This window comes from Cucurbita maxima, unplaced genomic scaffold, assembly GCF_002738345.1.
Source record: "Cucurbita maxima cultivar Rimu unplaced genomic scaffold, Cmax_1.0 Cma_Scf00022, whole genome shotgun sequence".
NCBI lineage: Eukaryota > Viridiplantae > Streptophyta > Magnoliopsida > Cucurbitales > Cucurbitaceae > Cucurbita > Cucurbita maxima.
The window spans coordinates 1,473,080-1,491,507 of NW_019272038.1; the positions used below are offsets into that span (position 1 = coordinate 1,473,080).

The 18,428-nt window shown below is 33.6% G+C and overlaps 3 protein-coding genes across 9 annotated transcripts; 2 read left to right on the top strand and 1 right to left on the bottom strand.

The window, feature by feature from the left end:
• Positions 1-3,144: 3,144 nt before the first annotated feature.
• Positions 3,145-3,838, top strand: LOC111496368 (flowering-promoting factor 1-like protein 2). Its single transcript, XM_023146790.1, has one exon. It carries the CDS (start codon positions 3,196-3,198, stop codon positions 3,526-3,528), a length of 333 nt encoding a protein of 110 aa, XP_023002558.1. The 5' UTR covers positions 3,145-3,195; the 3' UTR covers positions 3,529-3,838.
• A 3,758-nt stretch (positions 3,839-7,596) lies between these two features.
• Positions 7,597-10,240, bottom strand: LOC111496290. 6 transcript variants are annotated; one of them, XM_023146688.1, is made up of 5 exons: positions 10,140-10,240; positions 9,983-10,059; positions 8,210-9,268; positions 7,966-8,009; positions 7,597-7,863 (listed from the first exon to the last, which is right to left on the bottom strand). In XM_023146688.1, the coding sequence occupies exons 3-4, from the start codon at positions 9,055-9,057 to the stop codon at positions 7,973-7,975; spliced, it is 885 nt and encodes a 294-aa protein (XP_023002456.1). In that variant the 5' UTR covers positions 9,058-9,268; positions 9,983-10,059; positions 10,140-10,240; the 3' UTR covers positions 7,597-7,863; positions 7,966-7,972. The 6 variants fall into 6 exon arrangements, with proteins under 6 accessions (XP_023002456.1, XP_023002458.1, XP_023002455.1 ...); XM_023146690.1 differs by lacking the exon at positions 9,983-10,059 and having other exon boundaries at positions 10,119-10,208; XM_023146687.1 differs by lacking the exon at positions 9,983-10,059 and having other exon boundaries at positions 10,060-10,208.
• A 3,194-nt stretch (positions 10,241-13,434) lies between these two features.
• LOC111496251 (COP9 signalosome complex subunit 5b-like) lies at positions 13,435-16,337 on the top strand. Of its 2 annotated transcripts, XM_023146627.1 has the most exons (6): positions 13,436-14,013; positions 14,398-14,679; positions 14,771-14,918; positions 15,018-15,100; positions 15,745-15,822; positions 15,922-16,337. In XM_023146627.1, exons 1-6 carry the CDS (start codon positions 13,597-13,599, stop codon positions 16,009-16,011), a joined length of 1,098 nt encoding a protein of 365 aa, XP_023002395.1. In that variant the 5' UTR covers positions 13,436-13,596; the 3' UTR covers positions 16,012-16,337. The 2 variants fall into 2 exon arrangements, with proteins under 2 accessions (XP_023002397.1, XP_023002395.1); XM_023146629.1 differs by lacking the exons at positions 15,745-15,822; positions 15,922-16,337 and having other exon boundaries at positions 13,435-14,013; positions 14,996-15,051.
• Positions 16,338-18,428: the final 2,091 nt, after the last annotated feature.

Genomic DNA, 18,428 nt, shown 5'->3' on the forward strand with positions numbered 1-18,428 from the left:
TTTTTTTTTTTTTTTTTTTTTTTTTTTTTTTTTTTTTTTTTTTTTTTTTTTTTTTTTTTTTTTGACATGTATGTACCACATTTATAATCATCCCAGATAATAAATTCATTTTTTTGGAAGAAGACTATATATTATCCTTCCAGTGCAATGTATTCCACTAACTCTCGTACCAATTCAATCGATAAACATTAAAAGTTTATCATCTTTGCATTTCTTTTCTTTACATATGAATAGAACATTAAAAAATTTAGTTGATAAGATTGATGTAAATGGCATATCAGAAAGTACCTCACAAGATTCCCATGTGCCGAACCCATGAAAAAGCATACACAGAAATTCGAAGCAAGCTAGTAATTAATAACAATATTTGAATGTAATGATCTACGAATGTGCAGCTCATCAGTATAAGATGCATGACCATAACAAGTTAATTTACTGTAAAGCAAAGCCTCTCTACCCCACGAGGACACAACTGGTCCATGCACCTAAAGGGAATTTTCCTTTTTCCCACCTTTCCGTCTTTTGTAATTGGGCCATGTTTTTTTGTTGTTCTAAGCTTTGTAACAATACCATCCCTCTATACGAATACTGGACTGTGACACTATTTAGATCGCTACAATAGATATATTTTTATGTTTTTTTTTCCAGGGTTAATTTTAGATTTTAAATTTTAAATTTTTTTTATTCCTAATAATTTAAGATTCGATCGTGTGAAATTATAACTCTCTCGTTGTGATGGCTTCTTCGAATAATTTTTCTACTTTTCCATAGTGGAGGTTAGACAAACCACTTCTGTTTTCTATCTCACAATGGACGATTCTTTATACGCATATAAAACTAGAAAGGTAAAAGCTAGCCAAGTTGCTCTATAAAGTTTGTGGTGTATCGTTCATGATTGAATTTTGCAAATTAAATACTTCCTCCCAGAATCCCTTGGATGATATCTACAATTATAATATAAGTTGATAAACGTAATGTTAGAGAAGCTTTGTAATTAAATAAAACTTAATGCTTGGTGGCTTTTTTGTCCTCCAAAATTCGAACACTCTTGTGAAATGGAAAAGTAATTATAGGCCTACCTCCTACAATATATGTCTACCTATGAAGTTGACGAATAAAAATACTCACTTAATGTCAACGAAAATCTAATTTTTATCCCATTTTGGACACCCTCTATTCTTCTTATTCCTAATTTACGGAAAGAAAGTGATTCATTTCCCAACTTTGGAATAAATATTCAAGCACTTTCTGCTTCACTTAGAAATATTCTCGTACATACTCCCCATTAAGTATTAATGACGATAAAAGATTATACTTATATATAGATATATATACCATAAGTAGAGGGACCTACAACTACAACTATACGTGCACATATTTTTCAGATGGAAATTGGGAAGTGAGTAAATGAGATAAAAACGAATTGGTAAAAAGTAACGAGAATATCTCGATCTTACCTCATGGCAGCCATAAAGAGGAACATGAAGAAACAAAAAGACTTGCCAGCTTGAAGGCTGAATGGTTAAAGGTATGCATACAACTGCTCTTTTATCTGGAATACAGCCTTTGTAGGGGACACCTTTTGATCCAATCTCGACAATATGAGGACCACCAGATCACCACTTGGCCTCTCGTAGCTATCATTGAAAAAGAAAGAGAAAAAAAAAACTGATTTAGAAGTCATTCTTGTTGAAGTTAAAATCAAGATGAACATGTTTGAAGTTAAAATTGTTCAAATCATAACTTTAATTATTGAAAATCAACTTAGTATTTATATTTACACTCTTAAACACGATTTTTATGGAATAAAATTTAATTTGGATGCCGGCTAAACATTAACAAAAATGAATAAAGAAAATATGAAAATGGAGATACACTCGAAACGCGTCTTTAAATTTATGAATTTTTTTCTAGGGGAAATATGATGCAAGCAGATTAAGTCATGCAAAATGCTCGAATTGACATGCCGGCGGCAGGACCATGTAGCCCACGTGATAGCAAGTGGGTGAAGGTAGGAGTTCTAAGCTTGAATTTATGAAATAATGACTGAGAAGTTGAGGGATATTCATACAGTTGCATCTAGGTGGTCCTATTGAATAGAAGTTACGTTAATTATCAAAGCTACAAATTCGTGCTCACTGTGGTATTCAAATATTAATAACAAGCTTGCTCAGAAATCCAACAATAATCAATCTAATATATTATACGTATATATTTGCAAAGTGATGCCTGATCAGTCTAATATAATAGATAGTGATGGTGCTAGTATATTTGACAAGTAATATAGCCTTATCTCTCCTGTCTAACCTTTTTTTTTCTTTAATTTAACCATAGTGTGAGGGTAGGGTGGAAATTCAAACTTCAATTATATGTTTAACGAGTTTAGATTATCTAATCAGAAATATATAGCATTTTGACTAGATAAATGAAAAGAGTACCCATGAAATAAATGAGGTAAACCTATTCATAAGCCACAAAAACAAAAAAAAAAAAACAAAAAAAAAAACCTTGCAATTTGTAGAAATAACCACGTGTGTACACATTTTGGAACATATAGTTTCGGGATAGAAAGCAAAATTAGATCAAATGACCAAATTACTTTGTCTCTCGAATTTTGAAGTTTTATTCAAGAATTTTTTTCATGATATATACTTTCACTTTTTTACTAAGGCAATACATTGACATCGATCTTAACCGAGTCCAATGCGTATCTCCAAATATACCAACCCCCTTCACATGGATAGCTCGTGAATAGAAGTGGGTGGCACCTTCTGTTTTTGAATAAAGTACTATATTTTAGAGTAGTGTAGTGCCTATAATTTACAAAGATTCTTCTCTATATAAAGAAAAGTAAAGGTTGAAATAACATATATATATATACAGAGAGAGAGAGAGAGAGATTCTTCCTAAAAATCGAACCAAACCACACGGATGGTTCTAGTACCCTAAAATAACACCCTCGAGAGAATCCCTGTACCCTCATATTTAAATGCATTAGGACCCACATTATATCTAGATTCTATGCCAAAAGCCAGACATTCTAAGGAGTATTTTAATCTTGGTTTTATTTGCGACGTCGATCAATTTGCACATATATAAACCAAACCCACTCCACCCCTTCCTTCATTCACTCCACCAAGTACTTCTCCTACTCCTCACCAAACATCAAGATCAACCATAGTAAGAAATAATATCATGTCTGGAGTTTGGGTTTTCAAGAACGGTGTAATTCGCTTGATTGAAAATCCTCAAGCAGATTCTGATGGAAGGCTAGGCAACTCCAGACGAAAGGTATTGATATACCTTCCGACGGGACAAGCAGTGTCATCCTACTCTTCGTTAGAGGAAATCCTCACATCGTTAGGATGGGAGAGATACTATGGAGGGGATCCAGAACTGTTTCAGTTTCATAAACGTTCTTCCATTGATCTAATTTCTCTTCCTAGGGACTTTGCCAAGTTCAACTCCATTCACATGTATGACATAGTCATTAAAAATCCCAATCTCTTCCATGTTCGAGATGTGTGAGTTGACACCTAGCTTCATCATGTGTATTTCCATCTCTCATCTCATTATATGATATAATATAATCCCCATGCATGTACCTCATTTAATTCAAGTGTTTCTCCTGCATTTTTATCATCATCTATTTTTCTTTTTCTTTGGTCCTTCAATCATATAAAAATGGTCATTCCCCTAGTTAATTAGGACTTTTCTTAGTTATGCATAAGCTTTCCTCCGTGGTTATTTTTAAATATTTGTGTAGTTTCATCTATGTGATGTATGTTGTAATAAGTCATTGTTTGTATTATATAAATCAATAAAACAGTGCTTGTTTTTTTTGCTTCAAAAAAATTGAATGGATCGCGTTTTTTTTTCCATGTTAAAGGTGTTTTTACTCTATAATCAAATCATTGAAATATCTTTTCAATCAAAATGAGAGTATAGATAGAGACAAATCAATTATCCAATAAAAAAAGGAAACCGAGTGAAAAAGAGGTGGCAATGTTTTGATTGGGAATGATACCTACGAAAGGCAAGTGTGGGTTTTCACGTGACAAGCCAAGAATATATGGCCATGTGTCCAATGCGAGGTGAGGAAAATTGGAATTCTTGTTGGCCCTAGGCACGTGCAACATACTCCCCATTTCACACGGAAAAAAAGAGGTGAGACCTATCCCACGGAAAGTTTCAAATTTTCTTTTTAAATTTTATCGTTCTAGTTGAAAATTTTCCAAATGAGTGGATCAAAAGTTTAAATTAGGCTAAGAAGACAATAAATGGATTCAAGAAAGGTAAGTATTATTAGAATGAGTGGATCAAAAGTTTAAATTAGGCTAAGAAGATAATAAATGGATTCAAGAAAGGTAAGTATTATTAGAATGTACATAGAATGACATACATAAACAAAGTTAAAATATATTAAATTAAATTTAAAGAAGTCTAGATTGAAAAGCATAGATTAAAAACATACCTCTTCGGGTTTTTTTTCACTCTCTATTTCTATACCCTTTCAAGCTAGACAATATTTTATACCCTTAGGCAGTAGTATTTCAATCCTTGTTAATGTGGTCAAAGAAGATGATAATAGAGGTTCTATAAGGTTCAAGATGTCCTCAACAGCGTACACCTCTAAATTTAATAGAATCATAATCTTTGAATCTTAGCAATTCACAACTTCCAAACAATCAAATTCTACCATTATATATATCCTTCTATTAATCTAAAATATCTAATGCCATAGAGATCCCATTCTAATAGAACTTGAATTTTTTGGAATTTATGGTAGAGTTTGTGTTATGGGTAAATTTGGACACACCAAATCTGACGGATAGAAAACGGGCCTAGATTTGGTGCCCAAAATCCTACCTCAAGCTGAATTGAACACAAGTGGCGAGCTAAGCCAGACATGTGACGTGCACCTCGCACGCCCATGGCACGATAAAGTGGAAAAATGTCCTGTTCAACCTTTTCCTAAACCGATTTGAAAGGGAGGAAAAGAAACTTAGGTAAACCTTATGGATTAGGAAAAAACTATTGAAGGTAAATCAAACCAAAACTTCACTCTCAGACTCTTAATTTATGACGGTTTTACCTTTCATTGGAATGTAAGTGACTTGAACCACAACTTTCTATATTTTGCAGGCTGACTTTTTCTTTTCTCAAAATATTGATTCACAGTTCAATCATGTGTAGTGATATTCAGTTTTTCCTGTTGGAATTTGTAAATCTAAAGGTTCTATCACAAACACAATCCATCCTGATCAGAGAAAATATTTTATATTATAGTATTCCAAGGTTCAACTGTACGGTTCTTTTTATCACCGTATCAGAGTAAGGCTGTAATATGTAAGTTCCATTTAAGAAAATTCTTCTCGTCGTAATGAAAGAATCGACTATCAGCTTCATCAGCTTAAGAATATCTAAACTGCATTAACGCTATGAATGAGTGATGCGCGCAAGGAAAGCACGACTACAATAACCGATTCATCTAGTTTACGAACAAAGCATAGGAAAAAAAGCAATCTAATTCGATCCTAATTCCCAAAATTTCTCAAAATCCTCCATCTCGCAGTATATTCCACGCAATCAAACAGTCTAAGAACATCGAGGAGGAGAAAAATAAGAAGTGGAATCCAACATTCTGCTTCTACTATTTGATTTATCTCAAACTATGCAGATGAGGAAACTAATCGAACTAATCAAAATTCATTCAAACTTCGCAAGTATTGATCATATTTACCTTCCTACTATTTGCTCAGCAAACAAAAACAACAGATACAGCCATAACATTACTGCAAGATAGATGTAGAACACAGAGTATTACCGGATCAAAAGCGCGCCAATCTAACTCCATTGCCGCAAAAGAGAGCGACTCCGCGAAAGGCTGAAGTAGCGAAGAAATCGAGTATATATATAAACTGAAGAGGCAGTTTTGCGAATGGTAATTCATTTCCCGCCAATATTGCCTTTTCTTTTCCCTCCTGATTCCGTAGATTGTGAAACTTTTTAAAAAATTAATAAATAATACATAATTTTGTTGATAGAAATTAATATTATTTGTTTAAAAATTTTCGATTACTACTTTATTACAAAAATACCTTAAAATATTAAAAAAATTGCATTTAACATATATAAGTTTAAAGCATGACAATACCATGTCAAGGATCACAAATCTCACAATGTATGATGTTGTCCACTTTGAGTATAAACTCTTGTTGCTTTGGTCTTCCCAAAATGCATCGTATCAATGGATATAGTATTCTTTGATTATAAACCATGATCATTCCCTAAATTAGCTGATGTTATGAAAATAGTATTATTTTATTATAAACCATGATCATTCCCTAAATTAAATGAGGTGGGACTTTTCTCTCTTCCGTTCGAGTGAAATAGCCCCAAGTAAACCTCATCCTTGCTTAGAGTGAATCTGTTCTATAGGTTTAGGATATATAAGAACCAATTTTGGCAATTTCTATTTGGGAAAAAGGTTAAACTATTTAAAAAAAAATACTTATATTCTTTTAAACATTACAAAAATAGGTTTGAGAATCATTTTTCATAGCCACTCGTTTTAAAATTTAATGAATTTTGAAACGTTTATGATCCATCAAAGATAATATTACAACTTTTAAAAAATATGCGTTTTTCTTGATGGAAAAAAGTAAAAAGGTATTTTATTTGTTATATAATTTAGTAATATATAGATATATAGGATGGGAACAAACCATCATTTATAAGGGTGTGGAAACTTTTCATTAGCTTTTGAGGGAAAGCTCAAAGAGAACAATATTTCCTAATAGTGAATCTGGATCGTTACATATATATTATAAAGAAACAGATTCTAATAAGGAGCAGTTGAATAATCCTGCAGTTATGGGGTCATGCTCATGGGTAATGCAGGCCAATACACAACCAATGCAAATGATTGTGTCTGTTTGCTATCTGCACAGCAGAACACTTGACACACTATAAAAGCATATACAGTGGACGGCATCGTTTATAAAAAGTAACACCTCCCAACAAAACAAAACAAATTAGTGTCTTTTCATGTGATTTACTCAAGTGGTGCTATTTTAATTTGATTAAATTTTCATATTTAACTGTGAATAGTAAGAACTAAATTCCAACCTTCTTATGTCGAGATCAACTTTCTTGTGCCGAGATCATTTATCATTTACAATACTTATTTCCAATTTCTTCATTAGTTTGAATCGTTTGAACTATATTTTCGAAAAGTAGGTCCAAATTTAGTTGGAAGCTACTTATTACAGATAGAAGTTGACTTGCGTTAAAAGGGAGCGATAGAAGTTGACTTGTGTTAAAAAGGTATTTCTATTAGTATATTTCTCATGATATTTTTAGCTTGATTCCCATCTAAGCATATCTTATGACAATGACATGAGGCCACTCCCACATAAAGTGAAAATAAATGTGAATTAGTTGGAAAATAAAGCCAAACAATTTCAGATTTGACAACAAATATTATGAGAACCAAGCACAAAACATTCTAGAGAAGTCGTACGATTAGAAGCATAGGTTCGGCATCAATCAAGCACGTCGAGAATCGTTGCAAAAATAAGGAAGAGTTCTAAATGAAGCATGGGAACCAAATTTAGATCAGCTGTACACTATAATAAACCATCAGTTTGGTGCCTTTCAATCCAATCCCTTTTGACAATATTTGAGTGAGCAGAATACATCTTAGGAAAACCCCATAAAGACACCAAACAAAATTGAAAGAAAGAAACCACACAAGGTAAGAACTCAAATGTTTGATGAACATATCATCATCATAATTTAACATGAATCTGATGTCTAAATCGACCCTCTATTACCTTAACTCCGCCTCATTTTCCGACACTGCAATAAGATCACAAGAAACACACCGAAAAAATGATTGTGAGATGGAAAGGAAAACAGAGACAGTACAAAGACAGTGCAGATTCATGTAAAAGTGTATACCTAATGGCTAGTTGTCGTAAAAGCGGGAGCGACGTCTTCGGGAACTAGGGATCAGGGAGGAACATGAATTGATTAAGTTAGAACAAGAGCTGAAATTCATCTAATTCATAGATTTTAAAACAGATCATCATTTTTGTTTCATTTTTAAGATAAATTTCAGCTAAAAAATTGTCAAGTTCCATGAAGCCTGTAACATATAGCTAGTTATAATGTAATATACTTGAAGTGAAAAGCATTTTCTCACCTCCTATGGTTGGAATTACCCCTTGAAGAGACATTTGTACTCACAATTTCGTCGTCAACATCTTCTACACCGTACTCTGAAAATTCTACCGAGGCCACAAAACTGTCATCGGAATTCGACAAGTCGTTACTCGATCGGCGACTTCCCCGTCTTGTATCACCAACTCTTGATCTCCTTCGGTTTCGTGAATTCCTGAAATTATCGAATACTTGATACAAGATACAAGAGGTCCACCAATTACCATCATCCCCAGGGAAATCCTCGAACTCATCCCCACTTTCATCGTCCCCATATTCAATCACGTAGTCTCCAAACACCACCCCATGAGGAACTTCAGAGTGAATGGTACTTAAGACATCGATGATCTCAGAGGATTGTTGAAAATTTTCCCAATCTAGTTGCCGAGCAGGATCGATTTTTGAAGGACGGGCATGAGGATGTTCCACCTGAGCATGCTGTTGCAATTCTAAATATGTACCCATAAATCTACATTGTTCCTCCTCACAACAACGCTTTTTTTTATCCAAATGTATGCGGGCCTCATCAACCACCTTCCATCCATTCACATCCCCTCTACACAAAGGACAGCATAATTGGTAATTATCTTCTGGTGCCACCATCTCAGCATTGATCCGAGGAACTACATCCGATGTTGATGGGGGAGTTGTATTGTGTGCATCTTTAAAACGACCAAGACAATTTGAGTGTAAATGGTCAGTGTCGCACACAAAGGGGCGACATCCTTTATCATATGACGAGCATTGCAGAAGTACAGCATTATGAGGAAAATCCAAGCATATCGAACAAATCACATCATCCCAGTTAGAACCAAACTGATTACTATCCATGAAAGAAATGGGAAGTTCAGCCCACTTTCATAGGAAAATTCGTCGAACAAGAACGAACTATGAACCACTCAATCAAATTGAAAATACTAATCACATAATCAGATTCAAATCATTGATCAACCAGGTCCAAAATGATACTGTGAGAAGTCAAAATAACACACCGAACGCCTTTAGAAGGCCAATTTTTGCAGCACCATAAATGGATAAACATCTGGAAATAACAACAAAAAAGGAATTTGGCAACAATCAGCAAATAAGATTCCTGATAAAAACAAAACAGCAACCAATAGTTTCAATCCACGCTCTCCCGAAGAAGATACCAAAGAAACCAAACTTTTCAAACTCAATACGCAACATAAACTCTTACAACAGCAACACAACTTTCTGCTTCGATTTATCAAGAACTCAAGAAACGAGATCTTTTCAAAATGAACACGCAACATAAACTCTTACAAACAGTAAAACAACTTTCTGCTTTGATTTCTCAAGAAACGTTCGGATTCCGAATCTCCGTTTTGTTCCATTCCTTCTAATTGATTTATGAATGTCATCAGTAGTCCACTGATATTATCATATACACATCTTCTTAAGAGAATAACATGAAATGGCATTTACATTCTATCCAGACAGAGAAACAGAGAAAGAGAGTTAAAGAATCCGAAAGTCAAAACTCAAGAAAATCGTGGCCACCAACCAAGTTTGAAGTAGCCATCGCAACAAAAAAAATCATAATCAAGGCTCAAAAAAAAAAAAATCTCTGTCCAGAAATGATTTGTTCAATGCGATTACCCAAAGAACACGCGCAATTCACAATCAACAAGACAACAGGAACAAATTGGCTCTCAAATCCAACAATTCAAAGCAAAATGATGTTCAGACGAACAATACAAGAAATTAGGAGACGAAGTTAAAGAAACAAACATACCGAAATCACCAAGCGCAAACACAAACACAAAGAATCAAAGAACAGCAAGAAGTTCAGATAAATCCAATTCAATTCACCTGAAAATAGAACAAAATTTCTGAGAAAAATGGAAAATCCAGATGGAGATGAGACCTACAAAAAGAAGAGAGGCGGAGACTTTTCACGCAAGAGAAGAGAGTATCTGCAACTTGAGCCTGGAAAAAGGGTGGGAGAGTCGCCTGAAGGGTGGGGAGGCATGTCCCTCTTTATAATTTATTTATTTATTTATTTATTTATTTGAAAAAATAAATAACTTTGCCGTTCCGATGAAGAGTCCGTATTGCTTTCAGACAATCGCTATTGCGAGCCGACGTGGATGGCTGTCATTATTGTAAAGAGCTTCTTATTTTTTTATTTATATTTATTATTTATTATTTATATTTCATAAATTTCTCCAAGACTGAAAATATTTTTATATATAATAAATAACAAAACGACATCGTTTTATGACAATAGAGCTTTTTATTTATTATTTATATTTCATAATTTCTCAAAGACTAAAAATATTTTTATATATAATAAACAGATAGAAAAACGACGTCGTTATAACCTTTATTGTTAAATAAAATGGATTATTATTTTTTTAAAAATAAAATATAAATGTAGAATATAAATTATTTTTTTTGTAGTAGACATCACTATTTTAAAAATAAATTTTAGGCTGACTAATTATTTTTTATTTAAAATTTAAAAAAAAAATGCAAAAGTATTTTCATTTGCACGTGGAACTCCATGCTCAATCTCTAATGGGATAAACATAAAGGTACAATTTTTATAAAATATTAAAATTCTCTGCATGTGAAATGTCTTTTATGCCCCTACCGAATTTAGACATCCACGTAATTTGTAATGTATTTTTAATAATTGAGAATTGTTAAATTTCTCTAATTTACTTCATTGAAGGATGTTACATTGCACGTGCCCATGCACGTGCCTAGTGCAATAAATTTAATTCCAATACAAAAAATAAATTAAGCCTCATTTTTATTCTTCATTTTTTTTTTATCTCTAACCTTTAAAAATAATAATTTATATTTTTTATCTCTATAATTAATCGTGTAGTTAAGATGAACTTTTATATTTATATTTATTTATTTTATGAATTTTTAAAAAATGCATTTAATTAGTAATTTTGTGTCCATTTTAAATTTATAATTTTGCAGTTTATTAATCCATTTGACATTTTTTATATAAAAACCCACGATCCTACTGTACAAAAAAATAGAAATGAATTTTTAAAATTTTTAAATATATGAGAAATTAAATAGACAAAAATTTAAAAAAAAAATTATTTGATATTTTTAAAGTCTAAACATTTATAATATAAAAAAAATTAAAAATCTACATATTTAATAATAACTACTTATTTGACAAATTTAGAAATTAATGCAAATTCAAGGACCAATATGCAATTATAGAATAATTTAAGGTCTTTTCCATCAATCTCTTTATTTGGGAGACAATAAACACACAACGAAAAAGAAAAAGGAACGTACAAGACAAAGAAACATGTGGGACATATGCTAAACTTTCTTTTCAATGGGTCAAATAAATAAATAATAATAAATTTTGGGGAAAATGAATGAAAAAAAAAGTTATTGGGGTAGTTTAGAGAAAAAAGAAATAGAAGGAAAAATCATGTGAGAGATTGCTTGTTATATTTTTTTTTTTTTTTTTTTTTTTTTTTTTTTTTNNNNTTTTTTTTTTTTTTTTTTTTTTTTTTTTTTTTTTGTTCCAAATTATTTTTTAAAATATCATTAATAAATTTTCCTTAAATAATAAAAAAGTAAAATAAAAAGGATGAATCATGTTCATTTTTTATTTTTTATTTTTTATTTTTTTTTATTTTCACCACCAAATGGGGCTAGCATGCTTCATTACAAAGGCAAGAACTAGCTTTTACCATCATTCAAATTTTAAATTATTTTAAATAATGGTGACGTGGATTTAATTTTTTTTTTTTTTAATGTAATCGTCTAAATCCACCATTAACCAATATTGTTTGTTTTGACCCGTTTCGTATCGATATCAATCTCACGAGGGTCTAGCCCTACTCCGACTAGTGTCTCGCACCATTCAGCAGTGGCGATACGTAACGAGCTAAAACGGACAATATTTGCTAGCGATGAGTTTGGACTATTACAAATAATATTAAAGCCAAACATTGGGCGGTGTGCCAGCAAGGACGCTGGCCCCAAAGGAAGTAGATCGTGAGATCCTACATCAGTTGGAGAGGGAAACGAAACATTTCTTATAAGAATGCGAAAACTTCTCTTGAGTAGACACATTTTAAAACCGTTAGTCTAACAGCGATATGTAACAGACCAAAGTGGACAATACCTGCTAACAATGGGCTTGGAAAACGAAACATTCTTTATACGAGTGTGAAAATCTCTCCCTAGTATACGCGTTTTAAAACCGTAAGTTGACGGCGATACGTAATAAAATGGACAATATCTGCTAGCGGTGAACTTGAGTTATTATAAAATATAAAAATAAAAATTTAACTTTATATACGTTCCTAAAGTCTTTTTTACCATGACTCTTAACATATTATATTTACCGTTAATATTCATGTATGTTCAACCTCATATCCTATTTATAAAACTTATGAATAATATATGTCGTATTATTTACATTAAAAAAGCTATATATTTATTTTTTTAATTTATCCAATTAAATAGTTTAGGCCCCCACTTTATAATATTATTAATTAAATTTTATTATTGTTTATTATGTTTTGGTGAATATATTGGCACCTAATGGTCTCGATATTATAATGGTAACGATCTGTGTCCATGATTCAAAATTAAAATTCGGTATCTAATGGGCACAACATTTCCTTGCATCCCCTACCACTTGGTCGTGTTACCTACTTCTCGTTTTTTATGGGTGAAGATCGTAACGACCCATGTCCACGGTTCAAATTTCGGATTCAGCTGATGATTCTGACATTTCCTTGCATCCCCTACCACTTGGTCGTGTTACCTACTTCTCGCTTTTTATGGGTGAAGATCGTAACGACCCATGTCCACGGTTCAAATTTCGGATTCAGCTGATGATTCTGACATTTCCTTGCATCCCCTACCACTTGGTCGTGTTACCTACTTCTCGCTTTTTATGGGTGAAGATCGTAACGACCCATGTCCACGGTTCAAATTTCGGATTCAAGTGACGATTCTTAAGGATTAAGACTATTCCCACCGTCCAACACTAAGTCTTTCTAATATGGTTTGTTCTCACTCATATATATATATATATATATATATATACGTGTGTATATATGGGCTTGTAAGAGTCTGAATCTTGTAGGCCCATTAACAAGCCCAATGAGATATGGGTTGAGCCCAAAAATTATGGGCCAGTTTCTTAAGGTCACGCTTTTCTGCGGTGCGAACGAGAAATTCAATCTCCTCTGTAACTGTCGTGTGGAGTAGTTCATTCGCTTCTCCTTCAACATCCCAATTTCTTTTACAGATTTCAGAATAGGGTCGAATAATCTGAATTCAGGAGAAAATAGGGAGCATTGTTCTTCTTCTTCCTGTTCTTCGTGATCGTCTTCCGTATCGAGACGAATGGAGTCGTTTCCGTCATCTTCTCAACTAGCTCAGAAAACCTGGGAGCTTGAGAACAATATCATCTCCGTCGATACTCCTCCGACCACTTCCAAAGCTCCTGATCCTTCCTCCGATGCGATATTCTACTACGACGAGGCCGCACAGGCCAAGTTTCAGCAGGAAAAGCCGTGGAAAAATGATCCTCATTACTTCAAGCGTGTGAAGATCTCTGCCCTCGCGCTTCTTAAAATGGTGGTCCATGCACGCTCCGGTGGAACTATAGAGGTCATGGGACTGATGCAGGGGAAGACTGATGGAGACGCTATTATCGTTACGGATGCATTTGCCTTGCCCGTCGAAGGTACTGAAACTAGGGTTAATGCTCAGGCTGATGCGTACGAGTATATGGTCGATTACTCTCAGACTAATAAACAGGTTTTCTAATATTCTCTTTCAATTCTTCATTTCTGATTGCCTTCATTTCCCGTTAATTGAGCATATATTTCTATGTTTTGGGTTTGACAAGTTTCATACATGTCTGTCATGTATGAAGTTTTGGTTTATTTGACATCATTGCATCGAAGGAGTATACTGTAGTTGAACGTATTGTTTGTTTATCCCTGCGTTTGCTTTTGACGTGTAGATGTATGAGTTCGTTTCATAGATCCAGTGCTCACGGTTTTTGAATTTTTCGAGTTTCTTCAGAATTGAAAATTTCCTGCATATGTAGTAGTGGAGTGATGCTGTCTATCTGTGAAATCTTTACAAGCTTCCTAGTTTATACATTATGTTTCTCTAAAAGGCAATCTTATGATTTAGGCGGGGAGGTTGGAGAACGTAGTAGGATGGTACCATTCTCATCCAGGTTACGGATGCTGGCTTTCGGGTATTGATGTTTCCACACAAATGTTAAACCAGCAATTTCAGGAGCCTTTTTTGGCTGTTGTAATTGATCCTACGAGAACCGTTTCTGCTGGAAAGGTTGAGATTGGGGCTTTCAGGACCTATCCTGAAGGATATAAGCCACCAGATGAGCCTGTTTCTGAGTATCAAACCATCCCACTTAATAAGATTGAAGACTTTGGTGTGCATTGTAAACAGGTTTCTTCACTCATTCTTTCATGTTCTCAGAATTCTTTAGTTTATTTGCTATTGGGTACACTTTTTTCTTACGTTTTACTTGTTATTGCAGTACTATGCGCTCGATATCACTTATTTCAAATCTTCACTTGACTGCCACCTTTTGGATTTGCTTTGGAACAAGTACTGGGTTAATACCCTTTCGTCTTCTCCACTCTTGGGTAATGGAGATTATGTTGCTGGTCAAATCTTAGATTTAGGTATCCTTATCTTCATTACAACACAATCTATTTACTATTCTAACTCAAATTATCTGATGTGGTCTGATTCTTTTTAGCGGTTTGTTTTGTGCTTTGCAGCTGAAAAACTTGAGCAGTTGGAGAATCAGTTGGCTCACTCCCGCTTTGGGCCGTTAATAGCTCCTTCTCAGAGGAAGAAGGAGGTACTGCATTGTGTCATTTCTCTTATGCTTTATTCATTTATGTATTTGCACGTACACATGCATGCTCTCTCTTAAACGTGCATCCGTCTATTTCATAAGCTATAAAGGAAAGATCTGTTTGTGGTTGGACATATATCGCTCCTTTCATCAGTTTTATGCATCGTACTCTCTTCTTTCGGAAAGATTCTGTCCTTCCCTTTAATGGTCTGTGCTGGAATGTGTTTATGTTTTGACTTTAACTAGAACAAAGTGCTGTATGACTGGTTTGTGGTGATGTTAGCATGTCCATTTGTTAAAAAGAACAAAAAGATTGCATTTCTTTAAATTTGTTGCTTTTGTATTCACCGCGCTTCAATTTTGCGTGATTATGCAAATTGTAGATTCATTAGATGGAGCCTAGTGATTTTGGATCATGGATCTTAATTATTGATGTGGGTAGTTCCCACATAAGGGATTATCTAAGTACGTATCCAAGTCACGATAGAGCTTTAATCGTTTCCTGATGAATATGTATAGTTTATATTATATGACGATACACAACGCACTCTCCAATTAAGCTTGTTTCTCTACACAATATTTGTCTTGAAGCCCAAATGATTTTCTTCTTTTTGTCGTTTTGAAGTAATATCATCCTCCGATTGCAGGAAGACTCGCAACTTGCTAAGATCACCCGTGACAGCGCAAAGATAACGGTGGAGCAGGTTCATGGTTTGATGTCACAGGTGACTCCTGTTCTTAATCGTCATGTTGATTTTGCAAAAGAACATCTCGAAGTTACAAATTATTTCCTAACCACAGTTTTGGTACTTTTTCCTGCATAGGTTATCAAGGACACCCTTTTCAACTCAGTACGACCATGCAATAAATCTCGGCCAGAGCTATCCGATCCCGAACCAATGGTGGAAAGCTGATGTACCCCCAGCTTCTGCAAGTCGAGGAACTGATGAAATCTTAAACACCCTGATGCTCAATGTTTCCCATACACCAGGCAATACTAGAGAAAGGTGCCCATTCTTGTCTACATTGCTGGGTATATTTTTTTTTTACTCCATATTCTGATACAAAGAATGTTCTTCCCTTTTCATTTTAATTTCATCACAGTGCTAAGTAGTGGCCTCTTCACATTTTAGGTTGTTTTTCTTCTTTTACTTGCTAATCTCACAAGCATACGATGTGGTTATGCCTTTTGGTACTGTGAATTCTCAATTTCTACTCCCCATTTTTTCCCACATTACTATTTTTAGTTTTGCAGAGATTCAGAAAGTGACAATATGTTTGGTTATCATTTTGTTTTTTGGTAAATGTTTTCTATTGTTTATTTGAAGTTATTTTTAAGAGTTTTCTTTATTTATTAAAAGTGAATGAGCCAATATGAAAAATTGTTCATATTATGAGTGGATGTGTCCATTTTTGAAAACTTCATGGTCTTTCCACTCCTCATCATGTCGTTTTGTAACTCCATGGAATAAATGTGTCCAGTTTGGAACTTTATGGTTTGCTACTTCTCACCGAGTCGTCTCGCACATCCATGGATTAAAACATGTGTCCCATCTTGAAACAGCATAGCCTGCCATAGCCTGCCAATTTTCATCGTGTTGTCACATAACTCCATGGAATATGTGAGATCTCACATCGATCGGAGAGATGAATGAGTGTCAGTATCTTTGGGCCTTGTAGGAAGGTTGATTGTGAGATTTCACATCGATTGGTGAGAGGAACAAGTCCCAGTGAGGACGTTGGGTCTAGAAAGGGGGTTGACTGTGTCTGTGAAGATGCTTGGTCCTTAAGGGGGGAATGAAACATTTTGTATAAGGGTGTGGAAACCTCTCTATAGTAGACATGTTTTAAAAACTTTGAGAGAAAACTCAAAGAAAAAATCCAAAGAAGAAAATATCGACTAGGGGTAGACTTGAGCTGTTATAGAATAAGCATTTTAATATTTTTGAAACTTTATGGTCTACTACTTCTCACCGTGTCATCTCACATCATCTCACAACTCCATTGAATAAACACGTGTCCAATTTGAAACTCCCATGGCCTGCCACTTCCCATCGTATCGTAACTCCATTGAATGAACACATTTCCATTTTGAAACTTCATGGCTCACCGTGCCATCTCACAACTCTATAGAATCAACACGTGTCCATATAGAAACTTCACGAACCAAAAAAAAAAAAAAATCAACCTCTCTTCCATTTGCATCGAATTTAATAATTTAGTTTATATAAAGGTAGCGAATATTATTCAAAAGCCTTATGAAAAGATAATTGTTGTAAAAGTGGAAATCTGAGGGTATTTGTGTGAGCAAATTGGTAAAATTCAGAATCAGATGCAATTCTGAAATCAATTTTGAATCAATGCCGTTTTAACAGTCTTAAAAGCAACCCACACGCTCACACAATGCGCCACGTAATTCCATTCCAAAGAATATTTTATGTGATAATTATACACTCAAAATTACAACCCTTTTTTATTCTTTACTTCACCTTTAATTTTTTTTTAATTTTATTTTATTCTTTCAAAATGGATCATAATTAAATTAGAATGAATTAATTGTAAATTTTAAAATAGTCGGTTAGGAAAATGTTCCCTTATAATAATATAATAAATGTTTTGCTGTCTCAAAGTTATGAAATTATCTTGGTAGAGTGGAGGACTCAAAATCTTCGTCTCACTGGTTTGCTATGAAAATAAATAAGGATAATGTGTCAGAAAGCCTACAAATAATAATATCGGTTAGTGGTAAACATGAACTGTTACAAATGTAGTTATCGATAAAAAGATCGGAGGTTCTCCCAAACCCGCATTTCCGAGCTTCATTGAGACTCTTTCATAGTCATGATTTTCATGACTACTTTTTTTTTAAAAAACTTTTATTTTTAATATTACATTAAATAAATATAAATTTAATTTATCAACTTCCATTCTCTCTCTCTACTATTATGGTAGATGAGATTCCATAATGAAAGTAAAAATAAAAATAGAAATAAAAATAAAAAAAAATAAAAAAAAGTGGTCACGAGGAATCACGTTTAGAAATTGGGTGTTTGGCCTTCCCTTAATAATATTATTTACTTTTTAAATACTTTTTGAAAAATTATTCACATGCTCTCTTCTCTCTTTCTCCCATGATTTATCTGAATTAAAACCCTTTTTGTTTTTTCTCCCAAAAATAAAAAAATTAAATAGATATTCGAACTCGTGAACCTTCTTCAAATTCACTTTATTATAACGATTCGAGCACGATCCCGTTAAATTATACTTATTTTCTCCCAATTTTTTTGGGTATAATTTTATTGCATTTTTAACTAAATATCATAAATCCATT